The 26,149-nt window shown below is 47.3% G+C and overlaps 1 protein-coding gene across 1 annotated transcript in view; it reads right to left on the reverse strand.

Annotated features, from left to right (window-relative positions):
* Mindy4 (MINDY lysine 48 deubiquitinase 4) overlaps positions 1-26,149 on the reverse strand; it is a 116,095-nt gene that overhangs the window by 78,072 nt on the left and 11,874 nt on the right. The window contains exons 3-5 of the mRNA XM_029478745.2: positions 23,817-24,052; positions 22,042-22,288; positions 16,129-16,499 (exon numbers count right to left, since the gene is read on the reverse strand). Of these exons, the coding sequence (XP_029334605.2) occupies positions 16,129-16,499; positions 22,042-22,288; positions 23,817-24,052 (854 nt within the window). The remainder of the gene's footprint in view (positions 1-16,128; positions 16,500-22,041; positions 22,289-23,816; positions 24,053-26,149) is intronic.

Here is a 26,149-nt window from a genome sequence, read left to right on the forward strand (position 1 = left end):
CGGAAAGAGACAAATGAGAAAGCAAAGCCATTCTTATTAGATGACACTTGTGTCTCTGAGTGGCTTTCAGACGATCTGCCCTGGCCCGGATCTCCCTTCCTGTGCCAGTCTAGGTGTTTTAAACGCCAGCTTTGCCTTGGTGGCAGCCACTGGCTGCTTGCCCAGGCACCTGCAAAGCAACTCTCAAGTCAAATTCTCACACAGTCCTGTGTAAGCACAGGGACTTTCAGTCTTATTTTTACAAATAGGGACAGTGAGGCTCAGGCTTCAGCTGTCCCCTATAAATCCATCCCCCACTCATAGGTCTGTGGTGACACAGAGGAAGGGGGAACCATACAGTTAAATGTTTCACAAAGCCCTGTCACTGAGAGATGGGCCTTTACTTCAAGATGACCGCTTACCTCAACACTATGGAAGTGTATTGATGTCATCCCAAAATTATAATAACAACTCAATAAAGTCTATTGTACCATTAGGTAAATGGAGCTCCAAGAGCCCGTCTTTACAAAGGGTCCTCAAAGGTATACATGCCATTTGTGATTCTTAGAGAATTTGAAAAAGGAAATGCTTTTTTTATTTCTTTCTCTTTAAAAAGTCCATTCAGCAAGGCGCAATGGTGCAAGCTTGTAATCTCTGTCACACAGTAGGCTCAGGGCTGGAGGAGCACGAGTTCAGGGTATGCGGAGACCACAGAGTAAGTTTCATTAAACAGTGAAGAATAAATAGAATTTTTTAAAAGAAGGGACTAAGGCATTTTCTCAGTTGGTAAAGTGCTTGCCGTACAACCATGAGGACCCGAGTTCAATCCCCAGCAGTCACGTACCAAGCTGGGCACAGAGCACGTGCCTGTAATCCCAGCGCTAGAGAAGCAGCCAGGCACATTCTGGGGGCTTGCTGCCAGTCAGCCTAGGAAAATGGGCAGGTGTTAGATCCAATGAGAGACCCTGTCTCAAGAAATAAGGTGGAGAGCAAAAGAGGAAGACATCCAATGTTGCCCTTTGGCTTTCATACACATTAACACACAAACATACCCATGACATTTTCAAAGTTGAAACGACGTGGAAGGGAAGCTCGATGGTCAAGAACCTCCCCAGCATGACTAAAGCGCAGGGGTAGAGACCAATCCCACATGTACAAAGTTCATTGATAGAGACCTGCCCGGCGTGTGCAAAGCTGGGTTTAACAATCAGGAAAAAACCGAAACAAGAACAGGGAAGAACTCTAAAGGCCACCCAGACAGTGCACGTCTCAGGTCCAGGAATTCTGAGACTGTCTCTAAAAGTGACCTAAGTCCAGGATTGGTTTGTGGTAGTAAGGACTGAAACCAGAGCCTTGGGCATGCTGAGCAAGAGCTTTGGCCTTGGGCTACCACTCCAGCTCCTTCCCACCCTGACCCTTATCCCTTTCTTGACACAGGGTCTACTACATTGCTTTGACTGATCTTGGACTCGTTCTTTAGCCAAGCAAACCTTGAATGTCTCTCAAGTATCTGGAATTGTAGGCCTTCCCCACAAGGCCTGGCTCTGGTATCTTTTTTTTTTTTCTCATCTTTTTATTCCTTTAACCCCTGGAGTACATGATCAATTGTAGCCACTGGGATGACCAGAGGTCTCGTTAGGCACACAGGCCCAGGGAAGCAGCTGTCTTTCGCCAATTTGGGCAGAGAAACCAAAACTGGTCCCTTCAGTTACTCCCTCTTCCACCCCACACTGCCCATCATGGAAAAAGAACCTCCAGGAAATTTTGACCTACTCTTAAAGCACAGAGGACAGACTGTCTTCTAGGTGGATGTTTCTTAGAAGGAGGAGCAGGAAGAGGTTGTCCCAAGTTCATTAACCTTGTGAGAGTGAGCATCATGCTACCTAACACACACAAACCAGAGAGAGCTGTGGAATTCTCCTGAGTAAGCCAGCCCCGACTTAGAACCAGCTCACTCTGGGCTAAAATTAGATGTGTCCCTGAGCCAGCTAAGCTGCCTCCTGTGCCTCTCCTGGCAGCCAATTTCACTAGAAATGAGGTGTGACTACCCCTGAGTCCAAACTGGGGATCCCTTCCCTCTCTGCTCCCCCTGTGTCTAAGGCAGGTCTCCACTTACTGAACACAAGCAGTTTGCATGTGGGAAGCCTGGCAGATTGGGGACTTACTGAGAAACTGAGACATGGCAGAGAAACGAGCTCTTCAAGGTTGGTCTGATAAGTGGCGGTTCAGAACTAAAACTCTCTCTGGGTCCCAAAGCTGGACAGCACACAACTGCCTCAAGAAGTCAGTACATGGGGATTTCAGATTTTCACATTTCCTGTCTGGATCCCTTAGTGGTAACAGACTTCATGGGAGTTTGTAAGGAAGCGTGGGTGGGTGTATGGAGCTGGAGGGCAGGGGGGTGATGCAAGCAACACATTCTCTTTTCGCCTCAACAGGAAAACTTCTGCCAAAGCCTGGTGGGTTGGTACATGCTCTTAATCCCAGCAGGTGGAAGGCAGAAGCAGGCAGATCTCTGAGTTCTACACAGTGAGTTCCAGGACAGCCAGAGCTACATAATGAGACTGTCTCAAAAAAAAAAAAAAAAAAAAAGAATTAAGCAAAAATAAAAGCTGTCATAGCAGAATGAAGCGCTTGTGAGACTCTGGCTTTACTGGATTGTAAGGATCTGAACCTAATGAGACAGACACCTATCTCCCAAATCCCTAAGTCCTTGTTTCTTGGGCTTCATCCTCTGCCATCCGCAGCAGGCCACTGTGTAGAGATATAGACTAGACTACAGTCCCTGAATCATGTAGGCAAGAAATAGCCCCAATAACACAGCCGGCAGGAAGTGCTTTAACCAGTGGTTTCTGGAGCTCTTTCCAGAATAAATATAAAGCTTTTGAAGCAACTAGAACCACGCCATGCTGTCTGCTGTAGGAAATGTCACGTTGAACCTCATGAGGCAGGTCTAATCAAAGGGTCAGGGTTTGAAGAAAACATCCAGGGGGGTCAGAAGAGGGCTCTGGGCCTTGCGGGGGTCAATGGAGGTGACAAGTCTGGTGGGGAAAGGACAGAAGCCAGCTTTCCAATGCCCCAAAGGGCAAACCTGAAGCAAGCTGCTATCTGTGCAACTGGTGCAAGCTACTAGTTCTATGACAGCCACGGTTCCTAGAAGTCCTCCCCACACAGCAAAGGGAGGACTGCTACTCTCCTGGTCCTCAATCATGTCAGCCTGTGCCCTCAGTTTCTTGGACAGTCCAGTGTGTGCCATCACCTCACCCCGATTCCAACATTTCATGACACATATTATGACCTCGTCTATTTTTGGGTCTTTCCTCAGTGGTAAAAGATACATTCTATCTGCCACTCACTTTCCCTACCTGTTCCTCGTGCTTCAAATTCTCTTCTACTGAAAAAACATAAGGAAAGTGAGAGATGACATCACATATCCGTGTGCCCTTCACTCGGGGTGACAGGTCACATTCACTTTTTTCTTTCCACCCATGCATGCAGACACACAAACACACACACACACACACACACACACACACACTCCTTTTCAGAGGGAGTAGGCCGTTTCGCTGAAGCATTTAAAAGCAAGCTGTGAGGTCAAGCCACACCCCAGCTAAGCACTTTGGCCTGCCCCTCCTGAATCAGCATCACCCCCCAGAGAAATCTATGTGGCTTCATTTATATGACGATGCTTTAAAGCCAGGATCCTTGTCTAAGTACTCCCAGACTCCCCCATTTAGGACCCGTTCCCTTTGGAGTCATTTTCTTCCACAAGAGGAAGAAGAAAGCAGTTGTAATGTCTCTGCTGAATATTAAATGAGCTATGCTTTTGTTTTTAACTAAAATGGGCTATGTTCAACTTTTCTTCATTGCATTCTCTCCTAGAGCTTTTAAGGGTGGCTAATTGCTCACATCTAGGATAGAAAGTGCCTGGAGACCTACTGGGAAGCTTCGGTGGGGCACAGGGGTGGCTCTGGGCTGTAGAGGTCTATGGTGTGGGTAGATTTCCTTGGCAGATTTAGGGCTGGTTCCTGGACACCGTTCACCTGCCCGCCCTCCGTACAGCAGGGTGGGTGTGGAATATTGAACCTTGACTCTAGATCTCGTGTAGGGCAGAGTTCTTGGCCTGGTTCCCAACGCTGACACTCTTAGGGTCCTCAGTTTTCTGCTCTCTTTTCACTGAAAGGAAATTGTAAGGAGAGAGAGAGAATGTAAACAAAGTGACCCTGGGGCCACAGGGAGCCATACTGTCACTTGTAAGAATGTTCCTCCCAACTGTCTTCACACTTGCCTAAAGAAGATCAGAGGGGAGATGGAGGGCCACAGTCATGAAGGCCCAGAAGAGGCAGCTCAATGTGCCAGCCCCAAGAACTGCAGGAAAGAAGTGACCAGACACACCCATCCCAACCTCCGAGCTGTCAGCTGAAGGGGCTCCTTTCCCCTGGACCTTCATGGCAGAGGGAGGAAACAAGCCCATTGTCATGAGTGGCTGTCTTCTAGCCAAGCTTCCATCCTGGGAAGTTCATCTGTGCCCTCTTGCAAAAGAAGTTTGTTGCAGTCAACAAAGATGAAAAAGGAGATAGAGATATGAAAACTGCTTTGACATCAGAGATAGAGATGCAGAGTTTGGAATTTGCCCAGCTGGTTTCCTGTCTTGATTCAGGGGATTAGAGTTAAGTGAATGGATGCATCTCAGAAGAGAGTTTGAACTTTGGGCTTTTAACATTGGTGAGACTACTAGAGACTAGTGGGACTTTGGAAGTTGGACTAAATGCACTTACTATGCTATTGCTAGACATGGCCCTCATAGACGCATGTGTTTGAACAAGCCTTTGGGGGCCAGGGAGTAGAATGTCATGATTTGAATATGCTTGGCCCAGGGAGTGGCACTATTTGGAGGTGTGGGCTTGTTGGAATAGTTGTGCCACTGTGGGCATGGGCTTCCACTAGCAGTCTTCAGGGGAAGATGTAGAACTCTCAGCTCCTTCTTGTACCATGCCTGCCTGGATGGTGCCATGTCCCCACCTTGATGATAATAGACTGAACCTCTGAACCTGTAAGCCAGGCCCAATTAACTGTTGTCCTTATAAGAATTGCCTTGGTCATGGTGTCTGTTCACAGCAGTAAACCCTAACTGAGACATTTCCCAAAGTAAATTTTGGTATAATTATGTCTCAGTCTCTCATAGGACCTTATGAGGAGGGGAAGACATTGCTTTTGTCATCCTTAGGAAGAAATCTTGGCAATACCTTGCATCCACAAATGCATCCCAGTCTTGCTGACTGTTTTCACTCTCTCACGGAGGGTGTGGAAAGGGTATTCAGCAGCTGACTACCACCTTTTGTATGTAGCTCTTGCATGTGGCCTGGGGGACAGGCTAGAGTATACATAGGTTTCAAAGACCAGAGTTGGGGTGCCATCTTTGCATCTACAGAGAATCTCTCATCCCTACTAAATTGAAATCAAGCAGCTCGCAAGCTCTGCTTAGCAGAATCAGCCCTTTCACTGGGGACTTTAAAAAGGAACTTTGGGAACTTGCAATGCCTGGGGCCATTATGACAGAGATCAGTTTCCATCGTGGAACATGGCAGAAAATGAATTGGCTATTGTTGGTACTGTCCCCCAACCCCCACTTCCAGACCCAACCCTAGCACACACCCAGACTCCCCCAGGCTCTGAGGATGATGTATTTCTGCTCTCTGCAGCTGGAACCCAGGCCTTGGTTTGCAAATATGCTCCCATCTTATCTAACTTGAAAACCAGTTCCCTACTCCTTAATTTTCCACAACCACCAACTGCCACCCACACCCCAGGCTTCTCTTCTTGAGAAGGTCCTTTGAGCTGGGCTTCTGGATCACTGGGTGTCCTTACCCTCCTGTTCCTCAATGCCATGCAGTCCACCTTCTACCCACAGCCGTCTTCCACCCAGAGTGCTCTCTCTGAAGCCACTGATAATTCCTTCCCCTCCATCCTGCCACCAGATTCAGCAACATCCCACCCTCCCCAAATGACCAGCTTCTGCCTCCTAGAGACGCTCTCTGCCCTACCAGGGCTGGATCAGACTCCTCAGGCTACCCTCTGTGCTGATCACTCCTTTCCCTTGTCCCATGCCAACCAAGCATGCAGGTTTTCCACTGCAAGATTCCTGATGCCTTTATCAGTCACTCCCTGTAATGTTCACTTCACCCTCCAAGAACATCACCAGCCAGAGTCATGCCAGTCCCGCCCTAAGGACCCAAGCCTCTTGGCAGATTTTGCCCAGGATCTGCGTTCTTCTTGCTCTGAAATATGGGAACAAAAGCTCTGCCATCAGAAACGCCCATCTCCTTCTTGATCCACACAGTCCTATCTTTGCAGCCCTCCCTCCTCCAGCCTCACGACCTTTCTTACCGCCCACATCCTGAGGTTTCTTCTTCCTGGAAACCCAGCTCCCAGCCCCTCTGTCACTGTGTTCAGTACTGCCCTGGACTAAGCTTCCCAACGCACACCTCTACCTAGCAAGTAGTTCAAGTTCCCACCCACAAAGGCTGAAGGGGTGGGAATGTTAATTACCCCCAATTTGCTCAGTACATATATGCATCAAAATGTCACACTGTACCCCAAAATATATACAATTATTATGCATTAATCAAAAGATGTTTAATGTTTAAGGAGACAAAAATACTATCTTGATTTAATCATTTTCACAATTTATACATGTGTCAAAACACCACATTGTACTCCACAATCCTGTGTAATTAACCATCATTGATTTAAGAAATTGCCAGGTCGCGCAAACTACTTGAAATTCATTTCTTTTTACTGCCTAGAAAAGAAAGCCTGGCTTTCAACTAATCTGTCCAGTCCCCTCTCCTCCTGGTCCTGTACACCCAATATCCTAGCTACTCCCGCTGGCCTTTCTTCTGCTCACACCATCTCCTCAGCATGGAATCACCCACTCTCTGGAAACCCTTGCAATGCCAGCTTCTCAGCAGCCTTCTTCCTTAGCCTAGGCAGGAGACAGTGAGGCCATGCCGCCTGGTTTAATGTCAACTTGACAATGGCTAAAGTCACTGGAGAGAAGAGAGCCTAAAAGCCTCCCAAGACCAGACTTCGGGGCATTTTCTTATTTGGTAATTGATGGGGGGAGAAGAAAAGTCCACTGTGGGTGGGGCCATCCCTGGGCTGGTGGTCCTGGGTGCTATATGAAAGCAGGCTGAGCAAGCCATAGGGAGCAAGTCAGTAAGTAGCACCCTCCATGGCCTCTGCATCAGCTCCTGCCTCCAGGTTCCTGTTTGAGTTCCTGTCCTGACTTCCTTCAGTGATGGACTGTGATGTGGAAGCATAAACCCAATAAACCTGTTCCTCCCCAAGTTGTTTTTTGTCATGGTGTCTCATCACAACAATAGTAACTAACTAAGACAGGCTGCCTACACAGATCCATGCAGCTTGGTCACTCTCTACCTCAGGTTTCCCCACCTGTAGAATGGGTCCAGTAGCCCTCCTAGTTTGCCACCAGGATTAAATGCTACCAGGATTAGAATTCATCTAAAGCAATAGGGCCAGTTAAGTAATGAGTACTCAGTATTGACACAGCTTCATTATCCTTGACACGACCCAGACTCTGAACAGCCTTCTGCTGTGTTCTTCTCACTTGGCTTTCCTGAACCCCCTCAGCCCTGTCCAACATTTGTGTATGGGTGTCTCAGCCTCTCAAGGCAGGATCCCTCTTCAGCACGGCTCTCCTCAAACCACTTGAACAGCAAGAGGCACTCTGCGAATGCTTTGCTGAGCTGAACAAAATTAACTACCATGTATTTATATTGAGATCAAAAACTGTTTACTCTATCAAGAAAAGGCTCTGCTTCTAAGGGACCCATGACTCCAAAACTGTCTTCAACAGGAAATGAAAGAAATCCCATGGCTTTAGTAACTTCTCATGGAATGAACAGAGAAAACAAAGTAGAATTTTCTGGAATGAGGTGCACACATGGAATCTGACTATACAGGAAGCTGTCCTGGCAGGCCATCACTTTGATTTGATGAACTCAGCCTCAAAGGCCGTCAGTGCCATCACTAAGAGGGTGGCACAGCAGAATTCTCCCACTTGGCTGCTATTTGGGTTAATCAAGTGGAGTCAGGAAGAAAGGGGCCCACTCCCACAGATGGGATAAGATGACATTTGACCCAAGCTCTCTCCACCCCAGCCCCTAAGCACTCACTCCTCAGGGGGACTCAGAATAGGAAAAAGAGGATGCTCCTATATTTAAATCCCAGTCCTTGGAGGGGCTAAGCACACAGGCTCCCATTCTTCTCCATGACCCACCGTAACTCTGCAAGCATCAGAAATGCCTCCAGACAGCACAGTTGGATGCAGGCTTAGAGAGGAGTGCTAAGAAAGAATAGGAAAGCTGCCTCCAGAGCTAGGAGTAAGACCCCAGGCACTGCAGACAGCATAGTCCCCCAAAAATCTTAGGCTTGGGGGACAATGAAGAACAATGAATGATTTCCAGGCACAGTAAGGGGTTCACTAATGCCGCTCAGCCTTCAAACAGCCCATCTCTAATTCATAAAGCCATCTCCTCTAAGATCCTACAGTACTTCAGCTATCAATATCCATAAGCCCTGACACACAGAGAGACAGAGACAGACAGACAGACAGACAGACAGACAGACAGACAGACAGACAGTGGTGTAACTAACCTCTACTGTTAGTAGAGGAACAGTTCTGAGCAGTACAGGAGGAGGTGGGGTTTGAGACAGTTCGCTCCTGAGCTCCAGCAACAAGAGGAATGCGACAGTCTATCAACCTGGCCTAGTGTGCTGTGCACGAGAGGAGGAGATAGGCCCAAGCACAGGAGCAGGAGCCAATCAGAAAAGGCCTCTTGAAGAAGGTGGCACTCAAGATGATGAATATCAACAATACAGTTTGGGTCGGTTGTTCCAACTGGCCTGGTTAGCTAGGTTGGTTGGCTCGGTGGGTAGTTTGGTTGGTCTGGTCCATTAGTCAGGTTAGTTGGGTTTGTTGGTTGGGCTAGTTATTTGACTGGGTTGGTTGGATGTTTAGTTGTTAAGATGAAAGTGTGAGAAAAAAATGAATGTATGAATTAATGAAAGTCAATAAGAAAAGCAAAGAAAGTTTGAACTGGCTCAGTTCTCTTCCTGGTTTTCAGGGTACATTTCATGGCACTCATCAGTATGGCTTTCTCCTCTCTTCCCCTTCTACATTCATTTATTATTTGCTCAGCATTTATTATTGCCAGGCTCAAAACCAGAAATGGGTAAAGAATAGGAAACAAGGCCCATTCCAGTCCCCAAGGAGTCCAAAGTAAAGATGAAGTATCACATTATTACTCCATCTGTATGAAAAGCTGCCATAACATAGAGAGAACCAAAGAGAAGTGTGCAGATTCCTCCAGCCAGGCCACTGATGGTGAGAAACACAAGAAACACTAAGTGTAAATATCAAGGGCTAGTCCCTCTCAGTGCTACCCTGCTGTAGTTCAACAGCCTTGATGGTGACAGCCTCCATAAGGTCTGCAGCCTGGACGCCTACCTTGCCTCGCCCTTACCCTGATCCCCAGAATGTGAAGGCAGGCTTAGCCCCATCTCTATGTGGGCCTCTGCTGAGGTTCTGGTACCCTGAGACCTGTGGGAAGCTATCTTGGAGCCCAGAAGACTGGATTCTCAGAATCAGAAAAGGCACTGAGGCTCTAGACAATTGCCCTTGCACTCACTCCCATGAGCATCTCCAGGTTATCTCTGAGCTCAGCGGCCTCCTTCCATTAGGCAGCAGCTACTTCATCTACAGGGACTATCCCCCTGCTCTGCACACTAGGACTCGAGACCACAACAGAGCTGACAAGGATCTCAGGACCCTGTTAATGCCCACAGTTGGTCAAGAAGAGGAGACTCATGGACAGTAGCCCCTTGGACACACTTTCTTGGTCTCAAGAGAAATCTGTATCGTGGGATGCTCTTTCCCCTGCAGGATGCCCAGTATCAGTGACACAAGAGCCCTGGTGCTGTACCTGAGGGCTGCAATGATGACATCGCTGTCCTGTAGACAGAGTGGAGCCTGTGATATGCAGCACAGCCGCATGGCATTTGATCACCAATGTCAGCCTTGGAAGGAAAAAGGAACAATGGTGGGCTAGGATAGGAGTACATGTGCAAGGTCACGCGTGGCCTGGCTAAGACCAGGGGAGGTGGTGCCCACAGAAGACAGCTCTCAGGTCAGAATATGGAGCAAGGCTGAGCTCCAAGAGGCCACCTGGTCCTGTGGGTGGGCCAGAAGGCAGGGAGACATCTGGGTGTTGTGTCGGTCTCAAAGAGCAGGCAAGTTTGAGTCTCCAGCGTCTTACATAAAGACCAAACAATGCAGAGACAAATTAAGATGAAAATTCTACCCACGTGGTGTGCACATCCCTTGTGGTGTGCATGTTGTTAGACTCAGGATGCTTGGGAGAGGGGAAGAGTCAATAAGCTGCAGATGCCACATCCTCTCCTAAGCGAGGGCCAAACCTCAGCTGGCAGAAGTCCCTCTGTCCCAGCATGCAGACAGGCATCTGTGGGTCTGAAGCCTCTGTTCCTGATCTGGGGACGCCAGGAAGGGACGGGGGGGGGGCTTAGAATTGAGAGAAGAATGGTGAGAGAGAGAAGAGAGAGGGGGGAGAGAGAACTTAATGAGTACTGCTAAATGTACATAAGTGGACTAGAAGTCCCAAAGATGGGCAAGATTACACTGCCACCTAGTGTTCATTCTATGGAACGTGAAAGCTCTACCAGAGTCAGAGGAGCAAGGTCTCCTGACTGGCCTGGACAAACACTGGACAAGGGGCCTGAGGGTCTAAAGGAGCTGTTTTAGCTCTGCAAAAACCTCCAGCAGAAGACAACAGGTTAGCCTGGCCTTGGTCTGGGGACCAAACTCCCAGCTGCCCCTTGCCTAGTGTGGCTGTTCTCTATGAAGCCAAAGTTCCTGTGTGGACCCTGGGGGGTGGGGGGTGGGGGGTGGGGGTGGGGGTCAATGGCTGTAGCTATGGGTTTTCCTGCATCCCTGCTCACACAAAGCCCAGATTTTTTTTCTTAAAGAAAAGGGTCAATACAGGAAAATGCCTCAAACAAGTGAAAGCAGCAAGTCCTGGGTGGTACAGACAGACAGACTGAGGCCAGAAGGCAATCATTAAAACCTGTAGTGAGACCAAACAGAATTTCGAAGCACTGCAAGAAGGTGCTGCCGGTAACGATCCCTTCCTCTAAACCTGCTCACATACTAACCCCAGGCCTGCTGCACTGACCTTAGTCAGCAACGGCAAACTAAGGCTGTGGATGGCTGCTGGCCACGGGAGGGCCCCGCATCATCAGAGTCTTTGCTTGTGGAGGCAGAGGAAAAAGCATAGAGGTGGTAGCCTGACAGCTTTAAAGATGGCAGAAAGAAGCAGCAAGTAAGGACTGCCAGCAGCCACTGGAATCCAGAAAAGAGAAGGAGACTGATTCTTCTGGAGCCTCCAGAAGTCAAGCAGTCCTGCCCGCCCACAGCTCGGCATTAGTGTGACTCTGCTCAGATCTCTGACTGACCTCTGTGTGGTGAAACGCTGTTCTGTTTTCCGCCCAAGATTCTTGAGCTTGTCATGGGAAATGGATGCAGCCCCACATGTGCCTATACTGCCAGACCATCTGCTCTCTCTCCTAACCAAGGGCCCGTGTGAGTCTAGAAAGGTCTGTGCTATGGAGAAAGCTCAGTGGTCCCCTCTTCCCGGGCCTTCTTCTCTCCTTCATGCCTACTGAGAGGAGGAAGAAGTAGGACTTGATTAATGGCTCAATTTTGTATAAATAAAAGGACATCCTAGGCTCAACCTTCTTCCTTCTAAGAGTGAGCAGTTCTTCCAGGGTTGGCCTCCACACGCAGTAACCACACAAGGAAACTTACCCCAGCCTACAGTGAGCTAAAGAAGGCTGTCCCCTTGGGACCACTGACACTCAGGAGTTCCTGCTCTCTGCCCGTGGCCTTTACAGTCACAAAGGTGCTGTCTCTAGCTCGTGTCTGCCCAGTGTCCTTTGTTTTGTTATTTGTTTGTGGAGGTCAGGAAAGATAATGGAAACTTTCCTCATTAAAAAAAATATCAAAAAGTAATACTTGCCTCAATGAATTATTATGAAGAACAAATAGGAAAATGTAACACATTTAATATGGTGCCCAAAAAGAAGAGGGTGAAGGAAATTGAGGAAGAAGAGGAAGAAGACAGGGAGAGGAGAGGAGAGGGGAGACAGGGAAGAAGAGGAGGAACATATACACAGATGCATGTTGATTGACTGACAGAAGTCCACACTATTAAACACACAAGAAATATCCCTGGTTACACCCTGCCAAATACTGGAGGACAGGGAGCTGCATAAACATTTTAACCCACCCCCTCTTCCTAGAAGATGCAGTTCATGCCATCTCCCAAGACTTAGTAAGTGATTGTGATGGCACAGGTTACAAAGGATACAGTTGGTTTGCCACCCCACATCATCAGATTGCAGAACCACACCTCTTTAAGTGCCCCGTAAGCAGCATATACCTGCTGATTCCCATAAGGGCCACAATAACAGGAAGCAAGACTCCGGCCAGCAATATGTGTAAGATGACTTTACAGTCAGAGACACTAGAGCCCCAGCAGAACATGAACAAGCCGGGGTCAGCCAGAACTGAAGAACCCAGGCCTCCCACTCTTCACAGCATGAGATCGCGCACACAGACTGGTTTTGATGTGTTCCCCTTCTCTAGAACAACGCTGCTTTGGCACTACAGGGAAACCCAAGGCAGTGACTCTGGACTGAACCGGAAGTAAGCTGACTGGCTCTGAGTAAAGACGACTCTGGAAGTCAGCAGTGTGCTAGAGGCTAGGGAGCCACCCCTGTGGCTGTGGAAGGAGCTGCACTTGGGAACAGATGTGACATACTCATTTGTATGCTCCACAGACTCTACCCTGACTCTCACTAGATGCAGAAGTGTGGGCAAATGAATGTCTCTGAAGATGCTTCCTCATCTGTGACACGGGGTTATCCCCTCGGACCTTTGATGATTACCCAGAACACTTAGAACAGTGCTTTACCCAATGTGGGCCCACAGCAGAAAAGGCCTGACTTGCACACTGCTGTTGAAGTCCGTTGCAGGGATGGTATCATTAAGCGTCCATTCTCTGTCAGAAGCACAGGGAACAAAAAGGTCCCTGCCTTTGTGAAAATAATCTTCAGTGGAGGAGTCAGACAACAGACAAGTAAACCGAGACTTTCTGGTAAGCATAAAAGCTGTTAAAGAGTAAAGGCATGACCCAGGAGCCAGCCTAAGAAAAGGACGTGACTAACAAGGGAGGAACTGTGTGAGATGATGGGAAACAGGGCCTTGACAGACAGGGCCACATTGCCCCCTCCACAGAAGCGGGTGGACATGGTGTACTACAGAAACAACCAAACCCTATGGGAAGAATGAAGACCAGACACAGCTCTGGAGGAGCAGGGCTGACCCCAGCAAGACACAGAACTAGAAGCACGAGGCCACAGTAGCCACCAGTGTGGCTTCAGGAAGGATGAAGACAGATGGGTAAGAGGGAGTGATGAGGGAGGAGGGGACAAAGGACATAGGAATGGAGGGGGACTGGAGGGAGAGACAGTAGGAGGGAGGGAAAGAATCAACGAAAGGTCCTAGAGAGCCCTGCCCGAGTAAGACCTCATTGAGGAGCAAAGGTGATACCACAAGTCATGGTAGAAGGCAGACCGCAGACAAGATGGCCCAGAGGAAACCTTCTCCCTTTACAAAGACAGAAAAGAAGAGAAATTCTTTTCACCCTAAGAAGCAAACAAATATATAAACAGGGAAGTGAAGACTGTGTGTAAACAGAAACAGAGCATCAAAATGTTATTGAAATGTAAAATCAAGAAGGAAGAGTTTTGAAATGTAAAGCACACGCTAGACAAGACTGATGACGCAAAATCAAGGTAGGAGGGGACACTGGACCCCCAAACATGACTGATGACACAAAATCAAGGTAGAAGGAGACACTGAACCCTCAAAAGCTTTTCTCTGACCTGCAGGCCTGCACTGAGGCACACTCTCCCAGCCAGATCCAGTATGTCTACACACAGTGACTAGGGTCCGGTCAAAATTACCAAAAATGCATGGAAAGAGGACATAAGAAATGACTAAAATGTAATGGAAAACTGGACAACAGCAGCAGACCCAGGGTGATTCACCCACTGGGGTCATGGGGCGGTGACTTTAAAACCATGAGGAATCTTATGCCTGAAAACAAGAAGGAGAATCTGTGATTTTGGTGAAGAAAAATTCTAAAATATAAAAATAACTGAAATTAAAAAGCTATGTAATAAGTTCAATAGCATATTAGACATGACAAAAGAGAAGAAATATGAACTGAAGACAGATCAAGAGAAAATACCCAGAGGGCGGTGGTGCGCTCCTACAGTCCCAGCACCTGTGGCCGGGGGTTAGAAACTGTGAGATCTCACTGCAAAAGAAAAAGAAAAAATACCCATATGGAAACACAGAGTGAGAATGTCAGAAAAATTATGTAAAGAATATTTAAAAACCATACTACACAAACACAGTGAAAGACCATCTATGTAAGCAGAGTCCAAAAGACAGAGAGGGGGGGGGAGGAAGGAAGGAAGGAAGGAAGGAAGGAAGGAAGGAAGGAAGGAAGGAAGGAAGGAAGGAAGGAAGGAAGGAAGGGAAACAAAAGCAGTATTTACAACATGAACAGTTGATGATTTTTCCAAAACCGATCAAGAGTATAAATCGTCAATTTCAGAAAAGTTGATGTATCCCAAAGTATCATCAATGAAAACCACACTGGGGTTATGGCATCCAAACTGTTAGAAGCCAAAGAAAGAAAAATCTCCTAAAAGAGCTGCAGTGTAGGAGGAGCAGTCAGTGTGTCACCCTCAGAAGTGTACAATGCCACCTTCAAACTGTGACTGACTTGCCACCAACCAGGAAGAAAGCCTCCAGTCATCAAAGGACGCAGGCAAACAGAGAAATCACAAGAGAAGACAGCTGAGAAGCCAGCGTCAATGATCCATAGAGTAAACTAGAAAGCAGTCAGAAATTAAACCAGAAGGAAGGGCAGCAAATGAAATAATTAAAAAGGGCCCAAACTACTGATAAGGCTCACATAAAGCCAAGGGACATTCCTAGAAAATATATAAGACTAAATAAATAAGACTAAGGGGTGTGAATATGCACAGACACTCACGTGCACAAGAGGGGAATGTCAAATTACTAACGTTTTAATTATTACTAATTGAGAATTTCAGGAATAAAGCAGACACATCACTGTGGATCCTACAAACTTGAAAGTGAACAAAGCATTTTTAACTGTGTAATTTATACCAATAAGCTGAGAACAGAGAAAAGTGTCAAAGTCCTTGAAAAAGATAACTTGGCCCTACTGACAAAGAATAGAAACTTCTAATTAAGAGCATTTTTATTGAAAATATAGCTTAAAGCCCCTCAGAAGTCCTTCCCCTAAGCTCTACCATGTATTGAAGGAGAACAGCATCAGTCTCACACTCGCTCTTAAAGAGAAGAGAAAGGGGCCAGCATCCTGAGAGGGAGAGGCACCAGGAACGCCCGCCCACCAGCCAACCTCCTCCTATGCTCTAAAATCCTCAATGAGATGGGAATGAGTTAAATCCAGTGCTCTCAGAGCCAAGAGGCTCATCCCAGGTGGAGAGCTGGATGAACGGTCAAAAATCAATCACTGCAGAAAGCCCCAGTGGTCTATTATGAAAGAATGGAAGTAAGAAGAGGATCAAAGAAATAAAGGGCGTGCCCACAAGATGTCTTTGGGGCTGACTCACGAATGCAAGGGAACTCCTCAAATCCACATCAGCCAGGTGTGCCACTCCAGTTGTGCTTGGGGACATCAACTAAAGCCTGCTACAGCTCAAAGAACGGGAGGGGCAGAGAAGGCCTCCCCGACCTTTGGAAGGTGTGACCTCTGGCTCCATTTTCTTCCTGGTTGATTATAACCCTCTGGTTCTGCCTGCCTCACGGGCTTGCAGTAACAGCACAAGAAACCAAAAGAACCCCATAAATGCCACAAGAGGCTGGACGATGTGTGCCAAGTGGTGCTTGGTTTGGAAAAGCCCAACTTGGCTCTTCATGCTCACCTGAGAGATGGGGGCTGGACGCCCTGACGCTTGAACGCTCTTTCCAGCCGGTCCTGGGCCATCCTGGAATTCCCCTCCGTGTGGCTGTACCCCAGTGGGCTGTCCTCTGAAATACTTCTTAGCCTGGGTCTGTCCCTCTGGGACAGCCCTTGGCTGCTAGAAGTGGCATTTGGCTTCTCTATAGACAGTTCATTCAGCTGTCCCAGAGGGCTTCTGGAGACGGAGTCACTGCTGGAATCGGGGACCTCCTGTGGACCCAGACAGGCTGGGGTGTGGACAAAAGGCTCAGACTGCTGCTGGCTCTCCTCTGGGGTTTGGAGCTTCCTGCTCAAAGCTGAGGACCTTCTCAGAGAGCGTTTGCGGAAAGAGTCCTGAAGCGGTAAGAAAAGAGGCAGTGAGTACCCTCAACTAGTGGAGTTAGAAAACATACATCCTCTAATCCCAGGGATGGACCTCGCCAGGAAGGTCTGTTCCCAACCCCTTGTTTTTCTTTCTTTTATTGAAATGATTTTTTTCATACAGTATATTCTGATTACAGTTTCCTCTCGCTCTACTCCCCCAGTCCCTCCCTACCTTCCCTCCCATCCAGATCCACACCCTCTCTGTCTCTCCTTAGAGATAAACAGGCATCTAAGGAATAATGAGATCAAATAAAACAAACAAACCAGAATAGGACAAAAACAACCAAACAAGCCAAAGAAGAAGCATAGCAGGTGCATAGAGATGCAGAGACACCCAGTGTCACACACACTGGAACCCCAGGAAACACAAAATAATATGCGAGGACAGGACCTGTAAAGTTAAAAAGAAAAAAAGGGAAAGAAAAGGCCCTAACTTAACATGAAACAAAGGACTACCAAGGATGCCATGAGTCTGTTTGTTGACCATCTACTGCTGGGCAGCCAGCCTAGCCTTAAGAGTGGGTTGTTTCCCCAGTGAGACTCCCTTGGAGAAAAATATTTTTCATCAGAGTATCAGTTAGAAGATGGGTCCACTCCTCCTTTCGGCTCTAGGAACCCATCTGGTGCAGACCTGTGCCGGCCCCATGCATGCTGCCTGCCACAGTATCTGTAAGTTCCTGTGTGCACCATGTGGGTGTTTCCAAGGCCTTGGTGCCTTGATGTCCTCCATTCTCTTTGGGTCTTTCATTCTCCCTGCCTCCTCATCCATCAGGCTCCCTGAGGCCTGAGGGGACTGCCTCCTTCCCTTAATGTACTCTGGAAGGTGCCCCCAAAGCTTCCAGCTCTGGGATGCACCTTCCTGAACAGACCCCAGAGCTCCCTTGGGGTTTTCTCTCCCTCTTTCCTTAACCAGAGCACGTCAGGTGGCAGGAAACTCATCACGAGGTTCTGCTTACTGTCTCCTCACCTACAGCAGAGTCGTCTGTGGAAGCATTTTACTTCTCTACCCCTCACATCCTCACGAGTAACACAAGCTGTCCACAGCCCATTGCCTGCCATTTTGAATGAGGATTCTTCAGTAATTCTGTGGTGAGCTGTTCTCATCTGTTAGGGATGTGGCTGTCAAGTTTTTCAAGGGGTTAATAGCCTCATGTTTAGCTATAAAGATGTTTGGTTTTGCTTGTGGACTTACATGCTATGTGACATATGCACTATGATAACTTTCTGAAATGGAAATATTCTAAATCCAAAACACATTTGGTCTACATTTGGGATGAGAGAGGAGGGGCTTGTAGCCCGTCTTTCTCATTACCATGGACAGGATAAGATACAGCCCAAATGCAGAACAGGCATGTCCCAGAATCATGACAGTCAGCAGGCCACTCTCATTCCTGGTGGTGTCACACCAGGAGTGGCCAAAGCCATTCTTCACTCCGTGGTGGTGTTTAGGGAGACCCTACCTCAGCTGCCTATATCTCCTTAGCACTCAAGATTTGCCTAATTAAAAATGAAGGAATCAATAGAGTCAGACAGACTATAGCCTTCCTGTCAGTGATTTGCTGAAGAAATGGGGTTCCCGTCTACTACCCAATGGACAGAGGGCATGAAAATGCTGTGAGAGACAAAAATCCACCTTCATGCTTTTCTTTGGTCTGGAATTCAGTATCTCTAAGCATTTCCAAAAACAACTCAGGAGCAAGCAGTAGCCTGGGTTGGACTAAGGAGAGCTAATTTTGTTGAGTTCTGGCCTCATGGAAATGACTAGGCATTATAAATGTGCTCCAAAGCTATGTAGGGCATAGCTGCATACAGGAAGGAAGACATTAGTCACCGTTCCTGAGGGGACACATTTACCTCATCCATGGAATACTGATAAAAACTGATGCATACCCAGCAAGTGTGGCCAAACACCTTCCAGAAAACATAGGAAATTCTACAGCAACCACCACTCGATGCACTTCACAAGACTCAGATATCACAAAGAAAGGAATCTCACTTCCCAAAACAATTACCAAAGAAGTCTTCAGTGATGCCATTAATAAGGGGATGGCACTTCCATGTCACCTCCCTCTCACCAGTCACCAAAGTCTCACCTGCACACACTGAAGAACTGAGCCATCTTGGTAGGAGACAAGACCCTGGCACCCACTAAACCACTGGTTCTCAAAGTGGGGTTCACTCACCTCTAGAGGTCCCCAGATCACTTTGGGAATTCAAAATAAAGCCTATATAACTAGGTATGACGTGAATGTGTCCTCTGTGGCCCACATGGTGTGAGCTTGGTGTCATTAAGGTGACATGGCCCAGAAGAAGAAAGTTGAGATCTCAGAGGTACCCTTTGAAGGGATCAATATTGATCTCACGGGACTGGATAAACTTCTACAAGACTGTTTTGTTGTGAATGAACCTGGCAGCTCCTCTGAATCCCTGCTTCATCCACACAGCCTGTCTCTCTCACAGGGAATCCCAACATAATGGCACCTGCCCTGCTGTACTATGAGGTGGATCAAAGGGATTTCACGAGAGTCTGAACAGACAGAAGCTGACAGACTCTCAGACCCACAACTATGACCTAAATAAACCTCTATTTAATTATCTACCCTCAGATACCTTGTTAGAGTGACAGGCAACTGACAGACAGTAGAAACACGGCCCACCTCGCCTTTCCCAGTGAGATTTAGGGTGCACAGCGGCGGCAGGAACACGGCTGGCCGTGCACAGGAAGCTAAACTTTACACATGTTCTGGGTGTTCTCCACTGTCCCACCCTTGCAATAAAGATGAACAGCTATGATGCTGACTTCACTTAAGAACAGCCCCCCTGGAGCTTTTAGTATGAAGCGTTATTAACCTCATTCAATCCAGACTGTGTCACACACATCACTTTACTATTCCAGGCACCCAAACGGGAGAAGCAAGGACAGTGGCTACGGCGTGTGCAACCGTCTAACTGTGAGAGAAGCGAACGCACTGTGATTTTCAGGGAACCATGGGCAGACAGACAATAGTGATTCAGACTGGAATTTGGCAGGCATTTCTTGAAGATAAACTGAGCCTGTCACAGCTAGGGAAACAATGTTTTCAGTGGTGAGATGCAAGCTGTGGGGTAAACAGCACAACTTTTGGGAATCCTACATCAGCCACCCAAAGCTTGAGGGTTTGGAGGGATTTTAAATTTTTTCCTGCCATCTTTAGTGGCCACATCAAAGAGTCTCTGTGTGTGTGTGTGTGTGTGTGTGTGTGTGTGTGTGTCCATTTAGAAGATCTATATAATTCGGTAACCAATGTATTCCAAAGGACTTGACGCATCACACTACTATCACATGGGAATAATGAATGGTAGCCCTCTGGAACCTGATAAAGTACAGACAGCATACCTATGTAGTTTAAGGTTCCATGTTAAGGGGTGGGAGTCTAGCTTTCTTTGATAGCATATTTGCCTAGTATATGTGAAAACCTGGGTTTTGAGTCCCAGTACCACATATACCAGATATGGTGACACTCACTTAAAAGGTCCTTAAGTTCTTTGTCCTTTCTACATTCTGTCTAAGGCCAAATTTTGTCCACACACTTTAATAAAAATGATGTACTACAACAGACTACATTCAGAAGCAACAAAAAAAATCTATCTATCTTGTATATTGTTTTCCATCATGCCAGTTATTAAAGAGATTTGCAAAACTATATACAAAGCAGTTACTAATCTCACCTACTATTTGTTTTGGAAAGCACAATTTTATAACAAAATATGTTGTGTTAAATGTGAATAGTATCTTTTGGTATTATTTTAATGATTATGAAGTAAATTGTTTTAATTTCTTAGTTTAAACTTTTTAATTTTTTAAAAGTGTGTGTGTGTGTGTGTGTGTGTGTGAATATGAGTTGTGCACACAAGTACTGGCCTGAAGAAGGAGTCAGATGCCCTCAAGCTGAAGTCACAGGCAGTTATGAGGTCACAGGCAGTTATGAGGTCACAAGCAGTTATGAGCAATCCAAGTTGGCCGCTGGGAACTAAACTTGGATCCTCTAGAGGAGCAGCAAGAACATTTAAGCACTGATCTATCTCTCCAGACCCAAGTTTTAATTTCCAAAACAGCAACTATCAATAGATACAGTCTCCATAAACAAGAGCTACAGAGATCCTCAATGTTAAAGGCACAAAGAGACCCTGAGCCTGAGAGGTCCGAGAGCCACCGCTGAGCCTGAACTCTCAGCTAGATAAGGTTCCGTCTGCTATGTCCCCACGTCCCCACGTCCCCATGTCCCCACGTCCCCACATCCCCACGACCCCACGTCCCCAGCACGGAGAGGAACAACCTGTTCCCCACTGAGGCCGCTCTACAGTACAATCTTCACACCGGCTTCCAACCAGGGTGCAGGAGGGCTTCCCACAGCCCTCAGGGGACTGACTCTACACCACTCCACACCGCACAGGCCGTGCACAAACACCATGGGCCACACACAAATGTGACAGCCCTCAGAGGCCTCAGACTAAACCTAAGATGGCTAACAAAGTTCCTGTGATACATTACCACAGCACTCTCCTGGCAGTAACTACTCAAGGTACCCAGAGGGATCTGACAGAAGGAAAGACACTGATGCTGACCAGGGATGTTGGCCACAGCAAGGCATTATGGGGTGGCACCAGAGTCTGAGGTCACATATTTGCTACCCTGGGACTGGGACTTAGCTAGTCCTTCTTCTACATTTGAGAGACTATGCTTCCTCCCAACTTCTCTAACCTTCCTAGCCACTTTCCTCTGGACAGGGTCCAGTTTATGAATTTCCTTCTTTGACAAGATGCCTTGGGTGGGGCATGGCACCAAGGAGTGGCTTGGCAGGGAGAGGATCCTCCCTCTTTGTCCTAACAAGACAAAGGTGAGAAGATTAGTGCCAGCATCAACACGCTCATGCAGACACAGAAACACAGCTAAACGAGAGGAGACAGCATTCCACGACAACGGGGGTAGGTCTGTCTGCCCAGGCCACTCATGTTTCTGATATTTCCCCATTTGTTGTTCCCCTCATTTCACACTGTCTGTCCTCTCATCTGCTGTCCCCAAGGAGACCAAATCCTGATCCCTCCTTAAAGGAAACCACCAAACAATTAGTGGAATTTTTACAATTTGTCTGAAAATAAAAAAAAAGAAAAGAAAGCGAATAAATGATAGCTTTAAAGACAGGCTCCTACTCCCCTTTAACCACTGTGGTAAGTGATACTATTCTCTAGACTAGGGGAAGACCCCTTCTCTAGAACTGCAAAGACAGAGCCAAGAATGTGTGTCTTCACTCGAAGTAAGAGAAGAGGAAATCAAAGCATTCGCTTCACTAACTCAGGTAGATAAGCTGAGGGCAAGGAGGTAACGAAGCCCGCTGAGGATCCACAGAGCCAAGAGAGAAAGCAAGGGGCATCCTCCCTGTCCCCACATGTACCCCATTCTCAGCCAGCTGTGCCCGACGCACATCTCTCACTGCCCGGGCTACAGAGAACAGAAAGGGGCAGCCCCACGCACCTGAGGGGAGCTGGCGACAGGCCCAGCCATCATGCCTCGGACAATCAGGCCAGACTTAGGCCTGGTCCTCTCCATGGTCTTCTTCACATCTATACCGGGCTCTGAGGAGTGAAGCTGGTCCACCTTCTCCCACGCAGGAACCAACGGGAGGCTGTCACCCAGGTCCACGTGTGCAGCCTTACTTTTGTGTGAGGGTTTTTTGGATGATATGAAATTACCAAGTATGTCCCCATCCAGACTGTCATGCCTGCAGAAATGTAACAGTTCCATTTAAACAGAGCCTCCCAATGAAAGATAATAATAAAGCCCAAAGTTACCCACCACGCATGAACACATAACTGGAAATGAGGGAGAGGTAAGGAACGGAAGCACTGCCTCGGTGTCAGCACGAAGGCAGCTGAGTACAAGCAAAGTCAGATGCAGTCTACAAGGACGCTCAGTCCCAATGGCTGAAGGCTAAACAATGCCTTGTGTCTGGCACACTCAAACAATAAAGGAGGGCACCTGCGGTGCAGTGCTGGGCATGGGGAGCACACCTGAGGCAAACCACATGTCCGGGTGTTCAGTAAAGCTGCGCCAGTGTGTATACACATAGTTGTGTGCATGCAAGGGAGAAGGGGGAGAAAACAAAAGAAAAAAGAGGGATGGTAAAAAGAAGCAAGAAGTCCTCTATTTAGGTGAGCTTCCTAAGTGGCCAGCCATGTCTTGACGGGGCTGAATCCCTGCCAACCACTGGCTGTCAGAACCTCTTTAAAGGTGACAATAAACACAAACTTCACACTTTCTATGAGAAGTACATGGCCACAGACATTGCTGTTGATGCTCTGGGTTATGTCATCCGAATCAGTGGGAATGACAAACAAGATTTTCCTGTGAAGGTGTCCTGACCCACAGCAGACTGTGTCTGCTATAGAGAAAGGGCATTCTTGTTATAGATCAGGGAAAGGAGACAGGAAGTGCAAGTCTGATTAGGGATGCATGCTGATGCCAACCTGAGCTCTCAACTTAGTTACTGGAAGGAGAGACAAAGACAGACAGACAGACAGACAGACCAAGCAGGGAGAGAGGGAGGGAGACAGAGACAAATTGATAGATAGGCAGAGAGGGGGGCATATTTCTGGACTGACTGACAGATATTATTATGCCTCAGTGATTGGGGTCCCAAAGAGCTAGCAGAATCTTAAAGCATCTCAGTCTCTACAGATGCTGATGTCCACCAATGTGTTGTCACAAAGCCCTTAAAGTACGAAGCTCAGGACCAAAGCACCCAAAAGTCAACACTCCAGACGGCCGGGAACACAGAAGCTCTGAAGAAACAACGCACTAAGGAAAATGAAGAGAGGCTGAAGAATATGCTAAACTTGTGTCCAAGAGAATAAAGGAAGCCAGAGAAAAAGACCAAAAACAGATTGCCAAGAGACTTAGGCTTTCGTCATTAAGGGCATCTACTTTGAAGTCGGAGTCCAGTCTTTAAGAGTACAAAGTCTTTAAGAGTAACGTAGAAATCAGACCTGAATTGCAAAAGAAAGAAAGAGAGGGGGGGAGGGAGGGAGGGAGGGCGGGGGAGAGGGGGAGGGAGGGAGGGAGGGCGGGGGAGAGGGGGAGGGAGGGAGGGAGGGAGGGAGGGAGGGAGGGAGGGAGGGAGGGAAGGAGGGAGGGAGGGAGGGAGGGAGAAAGAGCAAGAAGTGAGGAAAAACAGGGCCATGTTTGTAAAGGGGAGCCTTGCCTGGCTGGGCTGGTAGGCAGGGTGGAGAGGAAGAGGAAGAAGTGGGTACCTGGCTTTGCCTGCTTCTGACCATGATGTCCGTCTTCCCGTATCTTCATCTGAAAGGTCGTATATATTCACCAGTGTGGTCTCTGAGTGTCTCAAAGGCAACTTGTTGTTTTTCTTTGGAACAGGGATTGCAGGGATTGGGGCTTCTTGACTTTCACTGTTATCTGTATTTCCAACATTATCCAGAAAGTATCTGGTAATGAGCTCCAGGTTTGTTCTTAGAGGCTTTTCTTTTGCCTATCATTGGGAAGGAAAAAATACCATTACTTGAATGCACAGCATTTGGGGGCGAGTGGAAAGATTATCCCAACCCTTTGACATATTTTACCAGCTTTTCACTCACGCCACACACACACTTACTTATTCTAGGTGCCAGGCACCATACTGGGTAGGGATTCAAAAAGAAAGACAAAAGCCTCCACTCTGAAAGAAGCACCATCTTATGCACTGTGAGTCAAAAGGAGGACTGTCCCAGTTAATCTCCTTGTGCATCCTTTCCCTCTGTAAACAACTGCAAGAGAGAAACCCTTTCATTTAAAAAATACTGTTTTAATTTAATTTTGAATCATACTCATTTATTGAGTGGGAAGAAGCTGAAAACCACATGTGTGTGGAGATCAAGAGATAACTTGAAATAGCCAATTCTCTCCTTCCACCATCTTTCTGGCCTCTATAGATCCAAGATACATTTGGGGCCTGAGCATTTTACTGGGGGGTGATGGTTTGAAACTGGGGTGTCCGCCTCAGGCTCATGTTCTGGGCACTTGATCACCAGCCTATGGCACCATTTTGAAGTCTGTGGAGCCTTCAGGAGATGGGGCCTGGCTTGTTGAAACAGATTGTAAAGGGCAGGATTGTGAGGAGTACAGCTGCCGTGGTTCCAGGCTCACGGTCTTCGTTTTTGATCTACATCATGTTGGTAAGCAAACTCACCCTCCAGCCACTGGATCTTCTCCATCATGACGGACTAAAATACCTTAAATCATGATCCCAAATAAACTTTTCACACTTTAGATTGTTCCAGTGAGTTATTTTGTCATAGCAAAGACAAAGTAAATAACACAACAGATGGTGTTTCTTTAACATTGACCACTAGCGATTGGAGACTGGAACAGGAAGTTAAAATGAAAAGCATAAAACCCTCTCTTACCCTTACTTCCCTCTTGCTTCTCTCTTGGCCTCTGGGGCCCTTCCCTTCCCCCATCCCTTCCCCATTCCCTTCCCCCTCTCTCTACATGTTCATGGCCGGCCTCTACTTCTCTACTCTCTCCCTCTCTCTGCCTTTCTCTGCCTCTACTACCCTCTTAACTCTCCTCCCCATGCCCTAAATAAACGCTATTCTATACGAAAGAAAGAAAGAAAGAAAGAGAGAGAGAGAGAGAGAGAGAGAGAAAGAAAGAAAGAAAGAAAGAAAGAAAGAAAGAAAGAAAGAAAGAAAGAGAAAGAGAGAGAAAGAGAGGGAGAAAGAGAGGGAGGAGGAGGGAGGGAGGGATGAAGAGAGAGAGGGAGAAGAGAAGAGAAGAGAAGAGAAGAGAAGAGAAGAGAAGAGAAGAGAAGAGAAGAGAAGAGAAGAGAAGAGGGAAAAGCATAGAGTCAGCTGGGAAAGACTCAACCATAAAAAAAGAAAGAAAAAATACGTGAGGAAACCCTTCAGAATAAATATCAGTGTTTTTCAGCCTTGCCTGTAGTATTTTCCTTGGTTTTGGGTTTCTTGTTTTTAAATACATGACCAGCTAAGACTTACTAAACCCAAATAACAAGAATTAGAGCTTTGATTTCCCCTAAACCCCTTAGCCCAATCTGAACAGACACCTAGTTGTCCAAGCAGTGACCCAGGGGCTGGCTTCAGGCATCTGGGCCATGTGTCAGTCCCACCCCAAGAGCTGGGATCTGCAAGCACCCAGGCCTGCTGAGCTGTGTTCAGACATGGCCCTGAGTGCAGTGCTTGCAGAGTCAGAGCAGCCAAGGGTCTGACGAGGGGCCTGGTGTTGAGCCCTCAGCACAAGCCAAGCCCTTCCCCTGCCAGTCCTCTCCTGCCAAGATTCATGGCCAGTGGACAACACTGAGTTCCACAGCCTTATCAGATAATTAAAATCAGGAATAATGTGTTTGTTTACTCAGTTTTTATAAGACCAAAAAAAAAATTTATTTTGTCTTGATCTAAATTAAGATTACAATGAAGTGAGTTGAAGAAAACATATAAATTGACTCCACTCTCCACTCTCTTGCCTTTTCTCTCAGTGAGGGGCTCTGGATCCTGGGTTGCCCACATTACACCTCTGTGAGTTTTCATACTTGTACCACAAAGCTCACAGTGAACACAGAGCCTTGAGG

The sequence above is a fragment of the Mus caroli genome, unplaced genomic scaffold, assembly GCF_978045245.1.
Source record: "Mus caroli unplaced genomic scaffold, Mus_caroli_1 scaffold_7, whole genome shotgun sequence".
NCBI classification, from domain to species: domain Eukaryota; kingdom Metazoa; phylum Chordata; class Mammalia; order Rodentia; family Muridae; genus Mus; species Mus caroli.